Source organism: Macaca thibetana, chromosome 1, assembly GCF_024542745.1.
Source record: "Macaca thibetana thibetana isolate TM-01 chromosome 1, ASM2454274v1, whole genome shotgun sequence".
Taxonomy (NCBI): domain Eukaryota; kingdom Metazoa; phylum Chordata; class Mammalia; order Primates; family Cercopithecidae; genus Macaca; species Macaca thibetana.
In genome coordinates, this window is record NC_065578.1 from 189,474,324 (window position 1) to 189,499,701 (window position 25,378).

A 25,378-nucleotide genomic window follows, 5' to 3' on the forward strand; every position below is an offset into this window, starting at 1 on the left:
CACTCAGGCTAAAGTGCAGTGATATGATCATGGCTCACTGCAGCCTTGAACTCCTAGTCTCAAGCGATCCTCCCACCTTGGCTTACCAAAGTGCTGGGATTACAGGTGTGAACCATGTGGTCCAGCCTTTCTGTCAGTGTCTTTCTAGTAATTTTGTCCGAAGTTTGTTCTCCTACAGGGCTCAAGAGAACAAGACTCCTTAATCTCTTACATGTTGATAACAGTTGTCTGTGCCCTTTGTACTTCAAAGTCGGTTTCTCAAGGTATAAAATCCTTGGCTCACATTTTTCTTGAATATCTAAAACATGCCATTCTATTTTCTTCTGGCATAAAATACTGCTTTTTAAAAGCCAGATGATAATCTAAGTTTCTTTTCCTTATAAGTAACATGTACTTTTTTGTAGATACCTAAATAATTTTTTCTTTAAGGTACAGTCATATTATTGCATATGTCTTGGTGTTCTGGGTCAATATTTGAAGGATATAGTGTATTCTTTCAAAAAAGTTTCAATTTTTTTTAATTACAGGAAAGTAATTTTGAATTACAGTTCTTAGTATTCGTTCTGTTTCGTCACTTTGGTTTTCTTCTTTAAGGACTGCTATGATCTGTATAATAGATTTTTACCTATTTTCAATATTTGTTACTATCTCTCAAATGCTCTCTTGATTTTTTTCTATTTATTTATTTATTTTTTGAGAGAGAATTCTGCTCTTGATGACCACGGTGGAGCTCAATGGCGCGATCTCGGCTCACTGCAACCTCCACCTCCTGGGTTCAAGCCTCCCAAGCAGCTGGGATTACAGGTGCCTGCCACCACATCTGGCTAATTCTGTATTTTTAGTAGAGACGGGGTTTTACCATGTTAGTCAGGCTGGTCTTGAACTCCTGACCTCAGGTGCTCCACCCCCCCTTCAGCCTCCCGAAGTGCTGGGATTACAGGCATAAGCCACTGTGCCTGCCCTTGATTTCTTTTTGACCTTAAAATATTTCCTCTTTTTGACTTCTATTTGTCTTATGGCATTATCTGTTTTCCTTTTTCTCCTTTAATCTTCATTCTGAAATGATTTTTCCTTTCATTTCTAATACTTTTCTGAGTTCTGTCACTTCACTTCTGAATTTTTCTACTTCTGATTTATGTAGTTTCATATCTTGTATCATTTCCTTAATGTCTTTTATCACATTTTGAAACAGTTAAGGTTTTGATGTGTAGGTGTGTCTTTCTAGTGTGCTTTTATTTTCTGTAGAGATGTTATTCTGCTGCTTATTCTCTCTTCTTATATTCACTTTGTATGGAATCTAATCTCAATACTTTGCTATTTCATTTTTACATGAAGTGAGTTTTCCTGAACTTTTAGAAATAGGAGTGAGTGGTTTGGTTTGTGATAGTTTTTCTAACTTTGTGGAGCTCCTTCTTTTTTTAATGTAGTATTAAAAAATATAGTGCCTTGCCTTCAGAGATTATTACTTAAATTTTTTTATTTTTAATTTTTGTGTATATATTTATGGGGTATATGAGATGTTTTGATATATGCATGCAATGTGAAATAATCACATCAAAAAGAATTGGGTATCCTTAAATTTTTTTTTTTTTTTTTTGAGACAGGGTCTCACTCTATTACCCTGGCTGGAGTGCAGTGGAGCGATCATGGCTCACCGCAGCCTTGACCTCCCAGCAATCCTCTCACCTCAGCCTCCTGAGTAACTGGGACCACAGGCGTGTGCCACTACGCCTGGCTAATTTTTTTATTTTTTGGAGAGACAAGGTCTCACTATGTTGCCCAGGCTAGTTTTGAAATCCTGGACTCAAGCAACCCTCCCACCTAGGCCTCCCAAAGTGTTGGGATTATGAGTGTGAGCCACAGCACCTAGTCCAGTGATTTACTGACTATTCACTGCCTTACTTTTGTCTTGGCTTTCTCTTTTCAAGGAAAACAAGGGCATCTGTTGCCCTCATCCTGCTTAATTTTGATTCTACTCCCAGAAGTTTCTCCTCAGTGTAGAGTCCTGACCTGGAAGGTTATCCTGGCTGCTCAGTTTTGAGAGTTCCCAGGGACTAGATGGTTCTAACCCAGCTGGTTCCCAACCAGGTGTTATTTTTTTCCCCTTCATCCCCCCTTTCTCATCCCCTAGGTAACATCTGGCAATGTTTGGAGACATTTTTGGTTATCACAATCAGGCAAGTGCTTCTGGCACTTAGTTGGTAGAGGCTATGGATGCTGTTAAATATCCTACAATGCACAGGACAGTCCCCCACAACAAAGAATTGTCTGACCCAAAACGCCAGTAGTGCTGAGGCTGAGAAACGCTCTTCTAAATCCTTCAGGTCTTATTGAGGTCTTACACTCTCTGGCAGTGGACAAAACTGGTCCTAGTTTCAGTTGCTGATAAATTTTCCCCTTGTGATTTCTAGTGACTATGTATTAGCTAGTTTGAGGTTCTTTTGTTCTTAGATCTGTCAGACATCCAGTTGCTTCTTTCTGATTTCTCCTGAAGATACTAATACCATGCAGGTCTTGTGGCTAAAGGTAGTTTGTCTTTGCCCATTTGTGTTTTGGAGTTTGTGAGGATATCCTTTCCTTTAGTTTTGTCTTTAATTTTGTTCACAGGTTCTGATTTTTAAATTGTGGTAAAATACACATAATATAACATAAAATTTACCATCTTAACCATGTTTTAACTGTTTAGTAGTGTTAAGTATATTCACATTGTTGTGTAACTCCAGTCTCCAGAACTAGTACATAGGTTTTTAGCTTTGCTATCTATTACTCTATCTGTTTTTACGTGGGCATTTGGAGATATTAAAAAACTATGCCATCACTGCTGCTAACCTCCTGTACTGAGTTTTGAAAGTGAAAAAATCTTGACAGAGAGATAAAAGGGAACTGGCATAGCTTTCAAGAGTTACCTTCTATTTTATCTGTACTAACAACAGTTAAACTTTTCAACATATGCATGGTAAACTAATAAATGCTACCTCAAAAATTTTAGAGTCATGACTCATTTCTTTTTAAGAAGTAAGGATGAAATATATGTTCTTATCAGTAATCATACCACATGAGACTCTAAAATCTAATGACGAAAAGCTGACAGAAGAAATTAAGAACAAAATCTGTTCCACCAAAATTAACTATTTGTACACTAGTATAAAGTGACTATGGCAGCCCACCTAGATTTCCCTAAGCATACTTCAATGATTAATGAGTCTATATACAAAATACTTTAAGCTTTTTATCAGATGTCCTATACAAAGTATTATTACTTAATCATTTCTCTGAGGGAAGTCTGAGTAGAGTCATGCATTAAGTATACTCCAGGTAGATTCGGGAAAAAAATCAGAACAGATTTCACAAGTGGTATGCTTGATATATATAGAACGTAATCTGAAATACATTTCTAACATTTCAATGTTAGGTACAATCAACGTGACAGTTGAAAAACTCAGGTTATGTGCCCCAAAGCATAGGCAACAAAAGCAAAAAAAGTAAGATTATGTCAAACTAAAAGGCTTCTGCATGGCAAAGGAAACAATCAACAGAGTGAAGAGACAATCTACAGAGTGGGAGAACATATTTGCAAACCATACATCTCATAAAAGGTTAATACTGAAAATATATAAGGAACTTAAACAACTCAACAGCAAGAAAACAAATAATCTGATTTAAAAATGGACAAAGGACCTGAACAGATATTTTTCAAAAGAAACACATACAAATGGCTAAGTATATGAGAAAATGCTCAATATCACTGATCATCAGGGAAATGCAAATTGAAATCACAAAGAAATATCATGTCACACCTGTTAGAATGGCTATTATATAAAAACAGAAAGATAAATATTGGCAAGAATATGGAGAAAAGGAAACCCTTGCACTCTATTGATGAGAATGTAAACTAGCATAGCCATTACAGAAAACAGTATAGAGGTTCCTCGAAAAATTAAAGATACAACTATCATATGATCCAGTAATCCCACTACTAAGTATATATTCAATGGAAATAAGTATGTTGAAGAGATACCTGTACTTTCATATTCATTGCAGCATTATTTACAATAGACAAGATATGAAGTTAAGCTAAATGTACTTCAACAGATGAATGGATACAGAAAATATGGCATATATGAATAGAATACTATTCAGTCTTAAAAAAGAAGGAAATCCTGGCATTTGTGATGGCATGGATAAACCTGGAGGACATTAAGTGAAACAAGCTAAACATAGACAAATATTGCATGATCTCACTTATATAAAGCATCTAAAAAAGTTGAACTCATGGAAGTAGAGAGTAGAATGGTGGTTACCAGGGGCCGGCAAGGTGAGGGGCAGTGAGGAAATCTTGGTAAATGAATACAAAATTTCAGTTAGAGAGAAGGAATAAATTCAAAGACTCTAATGTACAACATAGTGACTATAGTTAATAACAATGTATTATACACTTGAGAGTAGATTTTAAGTGTTCTCAGCACAAATAAATCATGAGTATGTGAGGTAATAAATATGTTAATTAGCTCTTGATTTAGCTATTCCACCAGCTATACATATTTCAAAACATCATGCTGTACACTATGAATATATACAATTTTTGTTAATTAAAAAAAAACTTTTTTTAGATCTTTCATTTTCCTAGACTTTAAGATCAACTGAAGACTTTTTCCTGAAAGCCTATGGGAAAGCCACTGAATAGTGGATCCTCCAATGTCCTAAATTCAGTTGCACTTGTTTCTTTTCTTTTTTTTTCCTTGATATAGGGTCTCATTTTGTACCCAGGCTGGAGTGCAGTGGCATGATCTCAGCTCAGTGCAGCCTCAACTTCCTGGGCTCAAGTGATCCTCTCGCCTCAGCTCCACAAGTAGCTGGGACTACAGGCATGCACCGCCTTGCCCGGCTTATTTTTTTGTGTTTTTTTTTTTTAATCTCACCATGTTGCCTAGGCTGGTCTTGAACTCCTGAGCTCAAGCAATCCACCTGCATTGGCCTTCCAAAGTGCTAGGATTACAGGTGTGAGCCACCATGCCCGGCCTGTACTTGTTTCTTTTAAAGAGCTCTATGTTCTTTAAAATAAAAATACAGAAAATGACTTAAAAAAAAATCACCTCTCAACAATGTTGAGGCAAGACACGCCATCCTGGCCACCCACAGCATAGAGAAAGCCTCCAAGTACTGCTACACCAACACTTGTCCTGCAGGTGCTTGTAGGGGCCACATCACTGCTCCACTGGTTTGTTTTGGGGTCATACCTGAAAAGAACATACCAAGAGGAGAGTCTGTATTACACAAAGGATGCTTGGCTATGTTTACATATTCTAAATCCATGGATTTATACGATATATATTCTTTCCCCTAAGTATGAGCTGATTAATAACAACTAAAACATTTGAAAATCTGGTTTGTGTTTTTATTTTTTGAAATTTATGTATGAATATATTTTCTTTTAAAAAATCAGAATATTATTGATAAAGCTAAATCCTTCCTTGAGTTCCACCTGAATTCTGGTCTCTTCCCATTTTGATTTGGCATATATCCTTCAAGACCTTTCAGTAAAATATATATATGTATATATGTATCCACATATATATATTTCTTTATATGCAAGCATGTTTTCTTCACATAAATAATACCACACAGTAGGCACTGCTTTTTCCCTCAACATTTTTTGAAATCTATTTATGCTAATATAGCTCCAGATTTTTCTTTTTAATTATTGTACTATTATATGTGTTATACATTATTTAATTATATTCCTACTGATATACCCCTTAGGCTGTTTCTAATATTTTGCAATTAAAAACAATGTTCATCCTTGTACATTTCTCTTTGTGTGAATGGGTGATAGGTAGAATTACTGTAGCAAATAGTATGCTTAATTTTTTTTTTTTTTTTTTTTTTGAGATGGAGTCTGGCTCTGTTGCACAGGCTGGGGTACAGTGGCACAATCTTGGCTCACTGCACGCTCCGCCTCCTGGGTTCACGCCATTCTCCTGCCTCAGCCTCCTGAGTAGCTGGGACTATAGGTGCCTGCCACCACACCTGGCTAATTTTTTGTATTTTTAGTAGAGATGGGGTTTCACCGTGTTAGCCAGGAAGTTCTCTGATATTTCTAATGTTCTTATCCATTCTGCGGTTCTGTACCTTTTAAGTGGAGCATTTAGGTCATTTACATTCAATGTTAGGATTTAAATGTGAGGTATCGTTACTTTCATTGTGCTCTTTGTTGCCTGTGTACTTTGGTTTTGTTTTTTGTTTTTGCTTTTTAACTTGTATTTTTGCATTATAGGTTCTTTGTGATTTATGCTTTAAAGAGGTTCTGTTTTGATGTGTTTCTAGGATTTGTTTCAAGATTTAGAGCTCCTTTTAGAAGTTCTTGTAGTGGTGATTTGGTAATGACAAATTATCTCAGCACTTATTTGTCTGAAAACGGCTTATCTTTCCTTCATATATAAGGCTTAGTTTTACTGGATACAAAATTCTTGGCTGATAATTGTTTTGTTTGAGGAGGATGAAGATAGGTCCCCAATCCCTTCTAGCTTGCAGGGTTTCCGCTGAGAAATCTGCTGTTAATGATAGGTTTTCCTTCATAAGTTACCCAGTGTTTCTGTCTCACAGCTCTTGATTCTTTCCTTCATCTTGAGTTTGGATAACCTGATGACAACGTGCCTAAGGAAAGATCTTTTTGTGATGAATTTCACAGGTGTTCTTTGTGCTTCCTATATTTGGATGTTTAGGTCTCTCACAAGGCTGGGGAAATTTTCCTTGATTACTCCCCCGAGTATGTTTTCCAGGCTTTTAGAATTCTCTTCTTCCTTGGGTATACTGGTTATTCTTATTTTGGTTGTTTAACATGATTCCAGACTTTTTGGAGGCTTGTTCATATTTTCTTATTCTTTTTTCTTTGTCTTTGTAGGATTGGGTTAATTCAAAGACCCTGTCTTTGAGCTCTGAATTTCTTTCTTCTACTTGTTCAATTCTATTACTGAGACTTTCTAGAGCATTTTGCATTTCTAAAAGTGTGTCCCAAGTTTCCTGAATTTTTGTTTTCTCATTAAGCTATCTATTTCCTTGAGTGTTTCTCCCTTCACTTCTTGTATCATTTGTGGATTTCCTTGCATTGGGCTTCACCTTTCTCTGGTCCCTCCCTGATTAGCTTAATAACTGATCTCCTGAATTCTTTTTCAGGTAAATCAGGGAATCTTCTTGATTTGGATCCATTGCTGGTGAATTAGTATGATTTTTTGGGGGGTGTTGAAGAGCCTTGTTTTGTCATGTTACCAGGGTTGGTTTTCTGGTGCCTTCTCATTTGGGTAGCCTCTGTCAGAGGGAAGGTCTAGGGATGAAGGCTGTTGTTCAGATTCTTCTGTTCCACGAAGTGTTCCCCTGATATAGTATTCTCCCTCTTTTCCTATGGATGTGGCTTCCTGTGACCCAAATTGCAGTGATTGTTGTCTCTCTTCTGGGTCTAGCCACCCAGTGAGTCTACTCGGCTCTGGGCTGGTAGTAGGGGATGTCTGCAGAGTCCTGTGGTGTGAACCATCTATGGGTCTCTCAGCTGTGGATACCAGTGCCTGTTCTGGTGGAGGGTGCAGTGGACTCTGTGAGGGTCCTTAGTTTTGGTGGTTTAATGCTTTATTTTTGTGTTGGTTGGCCTCCTGCCAGGAGTTGGTGCTTTCCAGAAAGCATCAGCTGTAGTAATAGGGAGAGGAACTGGTGGTAGGTGGGGTCCTAGAACTCCCAAGATTATATGCTCTTTGTCTTCCACTACCAGGGTGGACAGGGAAGGACCATCAGGTGGGGGCGGGATTAGGCATGTCTGAGCTCAGACTCTTTTTGGGCAGGTCTTGCTGCGACTGCTGTTGGGGATGGGGGAAGAGATTCCCAGGTCACTTGAGTTGTGTAGCTAGGAAGATTATGACTGCCTCTGCTGAGTCATGCAGGTTGTCAGGAAAGTGGGGGAAAGCCGGTAGTCACAGGCCTCACTCAGCTCCCACACAAACTGAAGGGCCGGTCTCACTCCCACCGTACCTGCCTCACAACTCTGAGTCTGTTTCCGGCCACGGGCGACAGGCTTGAAAACTTGCCCGAGGCTATCCACCTCCCAGCTGCAAGAGAAAAGGGTTTTAGTTCTCTCCCTGCCAGTGAAGTCTGCAGGCAGGATTTGCACCCTCCCTTGCGTTCTGGTCAGGAGGCTTCTCCCCCTGTTCAAATTGTTACAAAGGTCAGCTAGAGAATTCCTTCTCCCTGGGGAGTTTTATCCCCTGCTCCTCTGGCCACCCTCCTGATGGATCCCAGTGGTGCTAGGCCTGCTTGGCCACCATTTGGACCCAGCGAACTCCCAGGGCCTTTCTGCTGCTTCCTCTACCCCTGTATTTCGCTTGGCTCTCTAACTAACTTGACTCAGCTCCAGGTAAAGTTGGAAATTTCTCCTGTGAACAGACCTTCAGCTTCTCCAGTGGGGGTGTGTGTTTGGAAGAGGAGGGTCTCCCTTTCCCACTTCTGCAGTTGGGGCACTCACAGTATGTGGGGTTTCTCCCGGGTCCTGAAGGAGCAGTCTGCTTTCTTCAGAGGGTCTGTGGGTCCTCTTGATATTGCTGATTTTTTCTTGCAGTCAATCTGGAGCTAAAATTTACAGTCAAGCCGGAGCTTCAATCTAGTCCTGCCTCCCGTCCGCCATGATCCCTTCTGCGATGCCATCAATTTATTTTTCCCTTCTGTGATGTCATCAATTTATTTTTAAGTGTGTGTGTTGTTTTATTTTATTTTATTTTTGAGATAGTCTTGCTTTGTCACCCAGACTAGAGTGCAATGGCGCAATCTCATCTCATGGCAACCTTTACTTCCCAAGCTCAAGCGGGCCCCATGCCTCAGTCTCCTGAGTGGCTGGGACTACAGGCGTGCACCACTACAACTGGTAATTTTTTTGTACTTTCTGTAGAGATGAGGTTTCTCCATGTTGCAGTTTTTTACTTCTATGGGACTGATCCCTCTACTTTTTAAGATTTTTTTCCCCAGCTGCACAATCTATACCCTTAAAACTGCAGCGTTTCATAGATGTGTTATGGAAATGAAGAGTCACTGTTAATCAACACAACTTCTTGAGAGCTAAAAGCTATGGAAACATCAGTTACTATAGACTCCCAATGTGCCCAGTAACTACGATAGATATTATAGTGAAATACATTTCAACACGTACAGTACAATGTGATGGATATGTACAAACATGTTCAAAATACTTATGGAAGGCAAAGGAACAAGTAAGTAGTAACTAACTCATCTATATGGTATCACAGAAAGTTGTATGTAATAAGTAACATTTGTGTCTTGAAGGAAATGTTAAGTCTTTTTTTTTTTTTTTTTGAGAAGGAGTCTCGCTCTTTTGCCCAGGCTGGCATGCAGTGGCGCGATCACAGCTCACTGCAAGCTCTGCCTCCCGGGTTCTGGCCATTCTCCTGCCTCAACCTCCTGAGTAGCTGGGATTACAAGCGTGAGCCACCGCGCCCAGCCAAAGGAAATGTAAGTCTTAAAATGGCAGAAGTATCCCAGGGAAAAAAGAACAGCATGCATATGTAAGGAGAGAGGTATGAAGGAAGACAGCATGTCCAAGGAACTGCAGGCAATTTGATATGTCTGCAGTGGCATGCTTAGGGAGGGGTAGTATGTCATGGCAGACAGACTAGAGAAATAGGTGGAGACCAAATCATAAAGAATTTGTGTATCATACTAACTTGTTTAGGTTGCCAACTAGTGCCACAGATGCAATACTAAAGCATTAAGTCACATTTGATTCCTAATTAAAATCTCAAATAAAACTATATGAATAGTAGAGAGAAAATTACAGATTGACCTTACTCACCTTTCAACACTGTTGAGATAAGAGGATCCATCATGGCCTCCTACTGCATATAACAGATCATCAAGAACACTGACCCCAACTCCGCATCTCCTTTTGCTCATTGAAGCCACCATTCTCCATTCATTGGTCTGTGGATCATATCGTTCAACACTGGAAATGGCATCTCCACTGCACCAACCACCAACTGGGGAAGTAACAGAAATGGTCAAGAGAATCCTATCCTGAAGCATAGAATGTAACACTCACTATGAACTTCACTGTGACCTAATGCTTAGACTCACCAAATGTCTCTAGCAGTAAGCCAAAATGCAAGTTATGACTTTAACTCATTCCCCTGGGATTGTTATAATCTTTAATTAATTCTGTAAATAAGTTAGTATTACATCTATTTTACAAAGGAGGGCAACGATACCAATTCAAATAGGATTACGACATAATATGTATATATGGATAGAATGGAGAAATTACAGATGGATATGCATAGAAAGGAGAAATAAATTATAGTTGTTTAATATGTTTTTCACAATTCCATGTAATTATGAGATGAGCTGCACATTGATATATAAATTAATGCATGTGACTCATTTCAACAAAACATCTACTGCATGACATTTTTATTTTTTATTTTTTGAGACAGGATCTTGTTCTGTTCCCAAGGCTGGAGTACAGTGGTACAATCACAGCTCACTGCAGCCTTGACCTCCTAGGCTCAAGCCATCCTCCTGTCTCAGCCTCCCAAGTAGCTGGGACTACAGGCATGTACTACCACATTCAGCTAATTGTTTTTCTTATTTTTTTGTAAAGATGGGGCCTCCCTATATTGCCCAGGCTGGTCTCAAACGCCTGGCCTCCCAAAATGCTGGGATTATAGGCATGAGCCACTGTGCCCAGCCAACATTTTTCAATTTATATAAAAATAGATATTAAAGGTGCTGAATGAGAAAAAAAATAGAGTACTCTTTTGGAGTATATCAGTGTTGAATCATGGGTTAAGAGTCAAGCTACATGCTGACTTATTATTTGTTTCTTATGACAGTAAATATCACAATTGTCCAAAGGATTATTCAAATGATAATTTCTCACATGGGAAAATACTCAATTTACTAACAGTATGACATCCAAACCTGCAAAGAGTACTTCCCCACATCGGATAGGTTTCCGTGGTCTTGTCCTTGGTCCTTGCATTAGTGGTCGTTCTTGCGGCAACAGGAGGTAGTTTTTAGCCTCATCTACCAAGTCTCTGTAGAAAAAATTCTCCCTTTATTCCAAATATCTAAATTACATTGTTAGTTAAGTCCCAATGTAGTTTAGGAATATATAGGTTGGCAAAGGGAAGCAAGCATAAATCAAACCAAATCATGAATGCCAGCCAATATTAAAACTGGCACAAACATGAAAGCAATAATGCCAGTCAAACTGAGTTGTGAATTGATTGTTATTTCCATCATGACTCATATCTCACTGCAAATTTAGCCTAAAGCTCAACATGCTTACAGCCAACGATAACTTATAGAAAAGTAAAAATCACAATTTGATTACCACACTGCAGAGTTACTACTTTTTAATAAATTTTATTAGATTCTGCAAGATATTAGCAAGATAGCACATCAGCCAGGGCAAGAGTTATTTGCTAAATTAGTTAAAGTAATAAAATGGGGTCAAAAATCAGATTGCTAAAAAGAAACACTGTACTGTCACAAATTCACTATCTGGTAACATATGAATGGTTTACTCTCAACAAGTCTACTGAGACAAATTTCCTGTCTTGTTAAGATACTTTAAGAGAAGAATCTAGTAATTACACTTGTAATTACTTTGCCATGGCTCACGCCTGTAATCCCAACACTTTCGGAAGCTGAGGGGCGGGTGGATCACGAGGTCAAGAGATCAAGACCATCCTGGCCAATATGGTGAAACCATGTCTAAAATACAAAAAGTAAAATACAAAAAGTAGCCAGGCATGGTAGTGCACACCTGTAGTCCCAGCTACTCGGGAGGCTGAGGCAGGAGAATAGCTTGATCTTGGGAGGCGGAGGTTGCAGTGAGCCGAGATTGTGCCACTGCACTCCAGCCTGGCAACGGAGTGAGACTCCGTCTCAAAAAAAAAAAAAAGACTTTGACCTCCTAATAGTTTGTTAGGTCATTTGAGGGTTCCTAGAAATAATACTATAGATTTATAATATTGAGCAAACCAACACAAAATTAATGGTAGCAACAAGACTTACAGCTATACGCTAGTCATGGTTTTAAGTGCTTAATATATATAAACTCATTTAATCTTCAAAACGGCCTTATGGAATAGGCACTATTATCATCCTCACTTTATAGAGGAAGGAACTGCAGCACAAAGAAGTTAGGATATCAGGAAGGGTCTTCTTTTAAATGTGACTTCATAAGTACCTTTACTTTCTGCATCAGAATCAGTACAATCTGATTTACGTTTAATGGAGGAGGGCATCTATGTATTATTTCTTCAGATTTCAGCATGTATAATGTATATGGTTTTCCTTTTTGCTACTGCAAATATTTAGGGAGAATTAATTACCATTTGTCTGTGTTTTAAATATAAAAGACAAATATCTAGTTTAACTCTAGTCCACGGTAAAGGGAAAAACAATGATTAATATAAAAAAGATATAATAAAATAAAATAGAAACATCTAAAATCCCCTCCAGCCTCTCCTGTTAAAAGAACAGGCTTTAGTTTATAGAAGAAATGCAAGTGAATCTACATGTCCTACCACCATTCTAAAATCAGGGATCATTCTAAATGTCTTTAATCACCAAGGGAGGTCCAAAGGTCAGTGTAGTTTAAAAAGTTCTGAGTATGGATTTTCCCTTTCACTTTTATATTTGGGACATGCTGGGAAAAATGGTTAAAAATCGCAGATTTCAGATTTGAACCTAAATCTTAAAATCTGTCAAATTGGGAATGTAATTTATTACATTTTGTATATACTTTAGAGACAGCCTAGTAAAACAGGTTGCCTTTTTTCCCCCCCTTTGTAAAAGTGGTTGGAGTTTCTTTTGTCAAAAAAATTCTGGAAACTGCTTCACCTAGTTCTAGTGAAAATCTTTCTACAGCTATTTTAGAAGGTGGCAGATCTTTAACTCTGTCCACAATTTAGAAAGCAAGGCTGATTCTATTCCCCAACCAGAAATATGTGATGGAAGGAAAAAATGTTCACTGACAGAGTCAACATTTTCAATTATCTCAAGGAAAAAAAAAATATTAGCAGAGAATTGACTCTTCAAATTCAAGCCTGCATCAGAATCTTGGAAATCTACCTCTTTATTGCCACTTCTACACCAATAAGCACCACACATAAAAAACTAACGGAATGGAACACTGGAAGTTTAGTTCTCTCTTCTTCCTTTTCCTCCTCTTGACCCTAGCTCAGAAGAAAGTCTTGTTAAATTAATGCCCTGATTTCAGCTCTACAAAATACAACATTTAGGAAGCAATATAAATAAAGAAATTAGGAAGAAATAGGAATGCTTAGTTGTTGATTTTTCCCATCCAGGGTCACTCATACCTGCATTCTTCATCACTTTTGATGAGGGGATCAGAGCCTACTGTGCCCACGAGGAACTTGGGACTAAGCAAAGGCAAACGAACATGCTGCAGCACCTATGAGAAAATAAACACCATTATTTTAATTAATTAATTTTGAGATAGGTCTTACTTTGTTGCCCAGGCTGGAGTGTAGTGGTGTGATCATGGGTCACTGCAGCCTCAACCTCCTGGGCTCAAGTGATCTGCCTACCTCAGCCTCCAGAGTAGCTGCAACTACAGGTACATGCCACCATGCCCAGTGAATTTTTGTATTTTTTTTTTTTTGTAGAAACGGGGAATCACCATGCCGCCCAGGCTGGTCTCAAACACCTGAGCTTAAGCAATCTGCCTGCCTTATCCTCCCAAGTGCTGGGATTATGGGCTTGCACCACTGCACCCAACGAATAAACACTATTAAAGGCATGAGCTCTCATCTATAAGATATTTAAGAGAATACATGACCCATGGCACCCTACTGTGCTTCCAGCTGTTTTGGGATCTCACTGAATACCATAAATAAGGAAGGCGGGAAGGCGTAACTACTAAAAATGTTCAGCAATACATTATAAGCTGGACTCAAATTAATTCACAATCCGGAAGAATATCTTGTTGAATTGCTAAAGACTATAGTCATAATAACGAGAATGGGTCTGAAGTGAACTACTGATCGCTCAGTGACGACTGATGCATCATCTCTTTACTCTTGAAAGTGTGGTACTATTTCCAAGTTATATTGAAGGAAAACTGTGGTAGGATTTTCAAGCTATAGAAAAGAAGCATCCTTGCTTTCTTTTGTTCATTTTATACAATTTAAGTTTTGAATTGTGCTATCATTCAAAAGTAGAAATATGGAGAAAGCAAAGGAGCAAAAAGCCCACATTAATAAGCAACCAAAATGCTTCTAAATACTTATTTCCTTGATTATTTGGAAACAGATGGACTTTCTTACAGACAAATGTAGAGTGATAACTGTTTTATGTTTGCATGACAATACATATTATCTCATCTAGTACTAAGTAGTTTCTTTTTTTTTTTTGAGACGGAGTCTCGCTCTGTCGCCAGGCTGGAGTGCAGTGGGGTGCAATCTCGGCTCACTGCAATCCCCCCCTCCTGGGTTCAAGCGATTCTCCTGCCTCAGGCTCCCAAGTAGCTGGGACTACAGGCGCCCACCACCACGCCCAGCTAATTTTTGTATTTTTAGTAGAGACGGGGTTTCACCATGTTGGCCAGGATGGTCTTGATCTCTTGACCTTGTGATCCACCTGCCTCGGCCTCCCAAAGTGATGGGATTACAGGCATAAGCCACCGCGCCTGGCCAGTAGTTTCTTAGAGAAGCATTTTTATCATTACCTGGGGTAACTGAGGACGTCTTTCCTGAATACTGTATTTGACCCAGGCCATCACTGCATTGAACACTTGTTCTTCACTGCGAACGTTTAGTTCATCACTGGATATTATATCAATGAGTTGATTGGCTGGAAGCAACATGAACTCTTCACTCTCCATTACCTGTTCAAAGTTAGGTAAGAAGAAAAAAAAAATCCTGTGATCACATTTATTGTCTCAATGTTTTTCTTCAGGGTTATGGGACAAAGCTGTATTCCACAATGCACTGAAGTTTAAAACGATACCAGAGGAAAAGAAAAACTTATAAAGAGAACAAAGGAAGGTACAGAAGACACCATTAAAGTTTAGTAAAAATAATCATTTGTGATTCAAGCAAATTAGGAAAAATGACTTAAAAAATAAATGATCAAAATAAAAATTTATATTCAAAATAAGCGAAATTAACTATACCAAACTATAACTCCAGATATATGAGGCATATAAAAAGTCAGGAAAAGCTTTCAAAAGATTAGTTGCTGAATAGGCAGTGTCTAGGGCAGAAAAACCAAGGGGTCAGTTTAAAAAAAGAATAAGAATGTTAGCAGTTCTGTAAACAAGAATGAATATAATGAGAGTATTAGACCAGTGAAAAAACTGTGAGGACCAAACTCTCTAATATATATGCTAGTGAGAATCTACAAACACCAATAATTTGTCTTTACCTAAGGCTAGGCAACTGTCAGAATGGAGACAGAACGGCAACAAGATATTACCTTGTTGAGAAGGCCAGCCACCTATTCCAAGGCCTTGTAATTCCATTCATCAGGACATAGAGTAAAAGGGACAGGGTGCAACGCAGAGGAAAGAAACAGTCACTGCTACCCTTCATACCCTTCACGTGGTTTGTTATATTATTACTCAGGAGACTATACTACATGTGATGTCTATTAGTGCAGGCAGTACCTCTAATGACGTTGATGGATTCTCTTGGGACAGGGTTATATTCACACCATCAAAAAGTCAGAATATTTAGCAGAATATGCAATAGGCCACAAAAATACTTTAAATATTTTATTAAGAATGTTTTGCTTAGCCAAGTGTGGTGGCTCATGCCTGCAATCCAAACAATTTGGGAGGCTGAGGCAGGAGAAAATATTTGAGCTCAGGAATTCGAGACCAGCCTGGGCAACATAGTGAGACCTCATTTCTACAAAAATAAAAAATAAAAAAATTAGCTAAGGCTCGGTGTGGTGGCTCATGCCTATAACCCCAGCACTTTGGGAGGCTGAGGCGGGTGAATCACTTGAGGTCAGGAGTTTGAGACCAGCCTGGCTAACATGGTGAAACCTTGAGGCAGGAGAATCACTTGAACGCGGGAGAGGGAGGTTGCAGTAAGCCAAGATTGCGCCATTTCACTCCAGCCTGGGCGACAGAGTGAGGCTCCGTTTCAAAAAAAAAAAAAAAGAAAAATTAGCCAGACATGGTGGTGCGTGCCTGTAGTCCCTTCTATCCCAGGGGCTGAAGTGAATGGATCACTTGGGCCCAGGAGGTCGAGGCTGTAATAAGCCGTAGTTGTACCAGCATCACAGCACTCCGGCCTGAGAGACAGGCGAGGCCCTATCACCAAAAAAAAAAAAAAAAAAAAAAAAAAATCTCGAGAGCATTAGGAAAAAAAATGCAAATCTTAAAATAAAACAATAAAGGGCCGTAAGGCCCATTATATTTATAGCAGAAATAATAACAAGCACTTCAATTTTTATGGCCTAAGTCTTCAAATGATCTGAGTGACTTTCTGAGGTTCAGGAAATTAAATAGTTAACCTTTAAATTTTAGCTGAGGTTGCTTACGTAATTTAGTAATTAGAATAGTTGCATTTTTTTATCTGTGGTAGGGCTGCTTAGTTTGGCAAACAAAAATACAAGACATACTTATACTATAAATTACTTGTTTATCTGGAATTTAAATTTAATTGGGTGCCCTGTATTTTATCTGTTAACCTTGTGTTGAGGGACTACAAACTCCAGGGCTAAATTTGGGGCCTAGCTCTAGTAAGTGTGTGTTGGTCTTCACAGCATGCAAAACTTTAGTCGTGGCTGCATCTTGCTTTCCTCTTCCTTTTCTCTCTGATTTCTTCACTTAAGTATGGTATTGTATATCTTTGTGAAGTGCCTAAACATTTCTTTTTATATTTCATCAGAGTATAAACCAAATGTTATAAAAATATCAATGATCACCAAGTTTGAAGTTTATGAATAATCTACTAAGGTGTTAACTCATTTTTTTTTTTTTTTTTTTTTTTTTTTTAGAGGGAGTCTCCCTCTGTCTCCCAGGCTGGAGTGCAGTGGCGCCATCTCGGCTCACTGCAAGCTCCGCCTCCCGGGTTCCCGCCGTTCTCCTGCCTCAGCCTCCCGAGTAGCTGGGACTACAGGCGTCCGCCACCACGCCTGGCTAGTTTTTCTGTATTTTTTAGTAGAGACGGGGTTTCACCGTGTTAGCCAGGATGGTCTGGATCACCTGATCTCGTCATCCGCCTGTCTCAGCCTCCCAAAGTTCTGGGATTACAGGCGTGAGCCACCGCGCCCGGCCGGTGTTAACTCATTTAATGGAAACGCAAGATGACAGGAAGATTTGAAAATTTGTGTGAGAAAATATTTGGCACTAAGAGCAGAGAGTAAAAATAATACTTTTGATAGACATGCCTGACTAAAATGTCACCTCTCTTTTTCCCACAACCAGTAAAAGGATATTAATGATCTAGCACTAAAGTCTATCCTTGAATCAAATAACCAAGTTAAGAAAATAATGCTTCACAGTATCTACTCTTAAGTAAGAGTTTAGAGGAGATCTGAACTGTAAGCCCCACACTATTACGGTAATCAGCTTACTTTTAGTTTCTTCAGATGAATGTAGATGCTATTTGAAGAATGAATAAAGCTGAAAACAAGCATGAATGAATAAGCAGTCATCTGGAATTGTTCTAACAAACATATGGTGAACTTAGTTGTTAAGTTCAAAGACAATTTAAAAATGTATTATGAGCAGAGTAACACTGTATGAATTAAGCTAGGTCTAATGAAGTAGGAGAAAATTAAATACAGATTTGATTAAGTTCAAAAATAATTTAAATGAGTCACAAATGTTAAGCTCCAAATGACTTTTTTTGCACCTACATGGAGCCATGCTAGTCCAATAAACAAGGGTAAGATTTCCTCACTGGGATTTCAATATGGTATGTATCAGGTTCACTTCAGAGGCAGGATTAGAACTAAAAGGGACTTCAGAACTTTCTCTACTGTCAAGAATATTCTTCAGATATTTGTGAATACCTTAGGTCTAAAACACAACTTAGAGCAGGACATTAAAAAATAAAAAACTTTAAGTGTACAGCTCGATGAGTTCTGATAAATTATATACTCATGTAAACAAGACCACAATCAAGATACAGAACATTACCATAACCCAAAAACGTTCTGAAGCAGAGAATTCTTAATGTGGGGTCCAAAGCCTTTAGCATATTGTTTTGGAGCTCCTCAGTGATGGCAAATCTTTATTTTTGGAAAGTGGATTTGTATTTGAAAACAGTGGGAAGAAATGAAGAGACAAGTCTGTTATGAAGGCATCTAAAGAAGTTAGATTATTTTCAATGAAAAATTAAATGTGACTATAAAATAATGATTCTATCAACATTAATTAATAATATAAACCCCATTTAAGTCATAGAATTTCCCCTTTTATACTTTACTGGAACTAATTTACTAATAGTTTGTTAAGAATTTTTGTATCTAAGATCATGAGAGATACTGATCTGTAGTTTTCTTTTAGTGTCTGTGGTTTCAATCAGGGCAATTCTGGCCTTATAAAATGAGTTGGTAACTTCATTCTCCTTTTCTGAAAGACTTTGCATAGGATTAGTGTTATTTCTTCTTTACATGTTTGATAAATTCACCATCTGGGACTGGCATTTTCTTTGTGAGAAGGTTTTTAAATTATTAATTCAATTTATTTCATAGATATAGGGTTATTCTGTTTCTCTGTTTCTTCTTAAGTTAGTTTTTGTAATTCGTATTTTCTTCAGAGAATTCGCCTATTTCATCTCAGTGAATTTATAGGTAAAATGTTGTTCATAATATTTCCTTATCATCCTTCTTATGTATAAAGGATTTGTAGTGCTATCTTCTCTTTCATTCCTGTTACTGGTAACTTGTATCTTCTTTCCTTCTTTTCTTGATCAGTATGGAGATGCAGGTTCATCTTTTTTTTTTAAAGAGCTCTTGGTTTTTATTCTAATTTTTATTATTTTCGTCCTTCTACTGTGGGTTTAATTTGCTCTTCTTTTTCTAGTTTGTAAAAGTAACCAGCGCAACAAAAATACAAACTTTCCTATATACTAAAAGAAATTAAAATAAAAAGCAAAGATTCCACATAGAAAAAGAAATACAGTAAATATAACTGAATCAGCTATTATTGATAAAAATATGACAGAGTTGAAAACAAATGTATCAGTCAGAGCAATCAATGCAAATGGGTTTAAACTGCCTATTTAAAGAAAAATATTTCAAATCCGCTCATAAAGCAAAACTCAGTTCCACACTAATTCAATAAAAATACTTAAAACATCGTAATTTGAACAGGCTAAAAGTAATGGGAAGGACAAATACCAGTCAAATGGAAACAATAAGAAAATGAGTTGAAATCCAGATTATCAGACAAACTAGAACTTAGACAACAAATGAATTAAATCTGACAAGGGGAACACTTTACGAAGCTCAGACTCACAATTTATAATCAAGACATAAAGTTATGATTATGCATAAGGCAACACAGTAACTACCTATAGATGATATAAAGAGAAATAGACACACTAGTAATAAGAGACTTTAACACACAGGTCCAAGGACAAAAAAGGAATACAGAAGAGCTAAGCAACATAATCAATAAGGTAGATCTTATGCATACACATCCAATACTATGAGAATAGAAACTAGAAAATACACATTTTTCTCAAGCACACATAAAATAGGAAAATTGATCATATATTAGGTTACCAAGAAAGCAAATTTCATAGAGTAGAATTATTACACTTATCAAAGTGCACTAAAACTAGCAATTAAAAATGAAATTTAAAAAACACAAAAAATCTTTCCATCTAGAAATTGGAAAAATTTATTAATAGTTTTTGAGTTAAAGAGAAATATAAACAGAATTTCTATAAAACAATGATAATGAAGCACTAAAGAGCAGAATCAATTAAATATATTCAAAACAGTGATCTGAGAATAGCTTTAAATACTTACAGTAGTTAATATGAAGGAATGAAAATAAATTAATTCTCAACTCAAACAGCTAGAAAAAGAATAAGTGAAAATAAAGTACAAGAAAGAAGATAATAAAGGTAAAACCAGAATGAAATACAATCAAGCAAAAAGGTAGTAGATCTAATTAATAAGTAAAAAATCCTGTTTGAAAAAAAGTTAAAACGGATTACTAGTTAACTTGTACAAGGAAAGAAACATTAAAAACACACATACAAAATCAAAGTATTAAGGGTAAATAACCACTGATACAGAAATTTAAAAATTAAAGAGATTACTTTGTGTACCTCTATACAGATAAATTTGAAAACCTAGATGAAATTGGTAATTTTCTAGGGAAATACAGTTTACCCAAACTGATCTCTGTAAAGAAAGAAAATTTCACAGAAGAAATAGAAAAACTTATCAATAAATTACTTTACAGAAAAGCACTAAACCTAGATGATTTCAGAGGGAAATTCTATCAAACTTCTACAGACCATAGTCTCCATAGTATATTTATTGTTTCAGAGCACAGAACATGAAGAAAACTTCCAACTCATTTTCATGAAGTGTAACATTTATACTTAACTTGACAAAGACAGTACAAGGAAATTAAAGATTAATATCATTTATGAATATTGATGTAAAAATACTAAATATTAGTGAGTAGATTCTAACATCACCATAATAAAGAGGTGTATGCTAATAATTCAAAGATGTTTCACTTGTAGGATTCCATTAATGTAAGTTACATTAATGGGTTTAAGGAGAAAGTTCATAGGATTATCTCCATAAAAACTGAAAAAGTCTTTGACACAATTCAACACTGCTCCTAATAAAAAGTATTCAAGAGAATAGGAATTGTTGGACATGAATACTTTTTTTTTTTTTTGGAGACAAAGTCTCGCTCTGTTGCCCAAGCTGGAGTGCAGCGGCGCAATCTCGGCTCACTGCAACCTCCAGCTCCTGGGTTCAAGCGAATACTTTCTAAACATGATAAAATATCTACACCTCAATCCTAAAGCCAATATAGTACTTAATGGGAAAACACCAGAGGCATTCCTACTAATGTCAGCAACAAAGGAAGTATGTACAATATTTCCATTACTATTTAACATTTTACTAGAGTTATCAAGCAACTAGACAAAAGAAAACAATTAGAAGCATTAACAATTGGAAAGGAAGAAATAAAACTACTAATATGCAAGTGATATAATAGGATTCCAAAAAATCTCTAAAGAATCAATGGTAAAAGTAACTCAAAGAATAAAAAAATTCAGTGAGGCAGCTTTCATACACATTAATGATCACCAGTTAGAAGATATAATGAGGCGAAAAACCTATTTTTGATAGCAACAAAAAATACTAAGAAGTAAACTTTAAAGGAAATGTAGGCTGGGTGGGGTGGCTCACACCTGTAATCCCAGTGCTTTGGGAGGCCAAGGAGGGCAGATCATTTGAGGTCAGGCATTCGAGACCAGGCTGGTCAACATGGTGAAACCCTGTCTCTACTAAAAATGCAAAAATTAGCCAGGCATGGTGGTGCATGCCTGTAACCTCAGCTTCTCGGGAAGCTGAGGTGGGAGAATTGCTTGAACGGAGGTTGTGGTGAGTGGAGGTTGTGTCACTGCACTCCCCACTGGGTGACACAGCCAGACTCTTTCTTAAAAAAAAAAAAAAAAGAAAAAAAAGAAAAGAAAAAAGAAATGTATAAAACTTAGATGAATAAAACTATAAAACATTCCCAAGAGATACAAAAATACAATTGAAGAAATAAAATCTTGTTATTTGATAGGACAACTCGACATCATAAAATGACTGTTCTTAAGTTTACTTATAAATTAATATGATCCCAATAAATATACCAATAAATTATTTTATTGGAACTAGATAAGGCGACACTAAAGTTCATCTGGAAAAATAAATAGCAAGAAAGCTTGGAAAACACTGAAAAACAAGAGTTACATGGTGGGGAGGGGGTTACTAGCCCTACCGCATACATATTAAAATTCATTATAAAACTTCAGTAATTAAGCCATAATAAATAGAAAACAGTATCATACTGGTATATGGCCTAGAACAGAGGGTCGAAAACCAATTACATACAGAAATTTAGTGTTTAATAAGGATGCTATCTGAAATCACTGGGGCAAAGAAAGGCTTTTAAATAAACGGTATTTAGACTAGATGGCCATTCAGAAAAAGATAAACTTAGGTCCATATTTCACACCATACACAAAGATGAACTAAGACCATTTACATACTAGAAAAAATATTTGTAAATTTCTCTGTAACCTGGGTTTGGGGACACCTTTCAAACTCTGCCTCAAAATCTAGATACAATAAAAGAAAAGACTGATACATTTGACATTAAAAAAACCAAAAAGTTTTGCATGATCAAAAATACAATAAGCAAACTTGAAAGACAAATGCAAACTGGAAAAAATATTTGTGACATGTATCATGGATAAAAGGCTATCACTGTTAATATATGGAAAACTTTAAAAAATTGAAGAAAAAACAAAAATCTAATAGCAAAATGGGCAAAATAGATTAAAACACAATTCACAAGAATTATACATATGGTGCTTAAAAATAGAAAAGATGTTCAACTTATTTTAAGAGAAGTATAAATTAAAATGATACTGAAATTCCCTTCTCATCTGTTAAATTAGCAAAAATTCCAAAGGCTGGCAATACAATCTGTTGGTGAGGCTGTGGACAGTTAGCCTCATATACTACTGGTTAGAATGATTCAATCCCTATGGAAGGGAAATTGGTGATACTTAAATGAAGTTAAAGTTAGGCCCTGCAATCCTATTTCTAGGAATTTATTCTAAAGATAAACTTCCAACAATATTGATATATTCATACAAAATGTTATTCATTGCAGCATTATTTGTGATGGCAAAATATTTAAAGCTGCCTAAATGCTCAAACAGTGGAGACTGATTGAACAAACAGTGGTACATCCACACAAGGAGTACATTACACATTCCTTATTATGTATTTTACACATTATGTATTTTACACATTCCTTATTATATACCCTTTGCTTATTTTTCCACTGTGTTTTTCATGGTTTTTTTTTTCTGATTAAACTTGGATAAGCTCATGGGAATTAGCATTTTTCTGTCGTGTATGTTCCAAATAGATTTTCTGAGTTTGACATCAATTTTTTAGTTCATGATGCTTTTTATGTTGGAAAGAACAAAAAATTTTAACTTTTATGCAATCAAATTAATCTTTTTATGGTGTCTGAATTGTATCCTGCTTACATTCTTCTGTAGTACCAAAATGTTTGTAATGTTTTAATGTTTCTTAAGGCCAATGGACCTAATACTATTAATAACTTTTATTTCAGCATATATATATGCTGAGATATGTGTGTATATATACATGTGTGTACATATACATGTGTATATATGTGTGTATATACGTATATATATGCATATATATACACGTATATATCCTTCTTAAAATAATCCCTTCCTTTGCATCTCACAACCCATGCTTGCTCTTTTCTTCTATCCTCTCTAAATATTCCCTGTTACCACTGCCAGTCACTTATCCCTCAATATTGGAAACATTTTAGGGCTTTTTTTCTTCTCTCTCCCCTCTCAGGTGATCTCTCATTGGTATTGATTTGTTGACCTTGTTTATGGTGGCAAACTGTTCCATTCTCCAGTACACCTGTAGTACAAATTTCCAGAAGTAGGAAGCTGAGTCAAAATAGTGTGTGTAAAAAGTATGTAACTTTGACAGATACCACTGTAGTTCCTCTCAAAAGGGTTGTACTAACTTATACTCACACTAGCAATGATCTTATTTCCCCACAGCCTTGCCAACAGGGTGCATAAAACTTCTGGATATTTGTAATCTGATAGAAAAAAAATGTTACTTTCATGTAGTTTTGTGTTTTAGTTATTTTAAACAAGCAGATTTCATATGTTTAAGGGGACTCTCAATTTCTTTTCTGTTTATGGCCCATTTTTCTGTTAGGTCATCAGTTTGTGTTATCGACCAACAGGAGCTCTTGACATAAGGAGATTAACGTCGTCCATGATACAAGTTACAATTGTTGTTTAATCCAACATGTGTTTATTGAGATGGTTTCCCACTCATCGTGGTTCAGAGTGCTTTTAGTGCTGCTTTCATATGAAGGAACATCCGCTAAAGACCATGGTGATTTTATAGCATCCTGGGCATTTCACATCCATGAAGTAGGAACTGGGGCTCTGCACCCGGCGTTTCTTCTTGTGTTTCCTCTTCTCCTCTTCCAGAGAGGGATGAAGGAGATCCTTTGTAAGAGGCACGTTCTCATGGGAAGGTCACCACCACCAGAAAGGACGATTTACAAATATTTTTCCCCAGCTTGCCTTTGACTTTCGTCTTGTAATTGTTGTTTTGCTTTGTTTTACCATGAAGAAAATTTTGAATTTTATGTAGTCAAATCTATCAATTTCCTCTTCTGTCTTTTCTGGGTTAGTCAATTAGAAAGACCTTTTTCACTTCAAGATTGTAAAGAAATTGCTCCATGTCATCTTGTAATATTTTCATGGTTTTATTTTGTGTGTTTAAATGTTTGATCCGTTGGAGGTTATCCTGGTGGACAGAGGGTGGTATTAAAGCACAAAATAGAAAATATGTAAAAAACGGCAGATAGGAGGCAGGACTAACTTGCACGTTCCAATTGGACAGACAGAACAGTGTGTGGAGATTCACATTGTGAACTTTTACTCCAAGAACCACCAGAGGAACACACCAGGAAAACTGAAAAGAATTCACAGATCCTTTGACAGAAGTGGCTTGCAGCTGCAAAATCTGAGCCAAAAAACTGTGAGTGCCCAAAGTATGAGAGGGGCAAAGCCCACCTCCGAACACACATCCTCACTGGAGAACCTGAAAATTCAGATTATGGGAGAAGGATTTAATCTTGCCTAGAACTGAAATGAATTTAGTGACATATGAAAGTAAAAGCAGCAGTAGGAAGAGCCCTGTAGGCAGTCCTGGTCCCCAGGGAAGCCATTTCCGACTTTATCTCACAAGGGTCCTTGGGGAGAACAGCCAGTGGAACTGGGGAAGGGCCACAGAAAGAAGGAGACTTCCAGGTAAACTGTGTCATAATTTTGACTGAGTGCAAATTTTCCTGGGCAGAATCCGGGGTGGGGGAGCAAACGAGAAGTGCAGATACAACATGGAAGCTGAAGCCATGGCAGGCAGGGAGGGGCAAGGCCTGAAAGCCCTGCCTGCCTTCTCAGCAGGGAGAAATCAACTCCAGAAGGAATCTCAAAACCATGTAAATACATGGAAATTACATAATCTGCTCCTGATTGATCTGTGGGTCAACAATGAAATC

General features: G+C 37.1%; 1 protein-coding gene across 2 annotated transcripts in view; it reads right to left on the minus strand.

Moving 5' to 3' along the window:
- KLHL20 (kelch like family member 20) overlaps positions 1–25,378 on the minus strand; it is a 61,180-nt gene that overhangs the window by 15,948 nt on the left and 19,854 nt on the right. For both annotated transcript variants that reach the window (XM_050767862.1, XM_050767871.1), the window contains 5 exons: positions 14,750–14,908; positions 13,380–13,474; positions 10,969–11,084; positions 9,845–10,028; positions 5,094–5,237 (listed from right to left, as the gene is read on the minus strand). In XM_050767862.1, the coding sequence (XP_050623819.1) occupies positions 5,094–5,237; positions 9,845–10,028; positions 10,969–11,084; positions 13,380–13,474; positions 14,750–14,908 (698 nt within the window). The remainder of the gene's footprint in view (positions 1–5,093; positions 5,238–9,844; positions 10,029–10,968; positions 11,085–13,379; positions 13,475–14,749; positions 14,909–25,378) is intronic.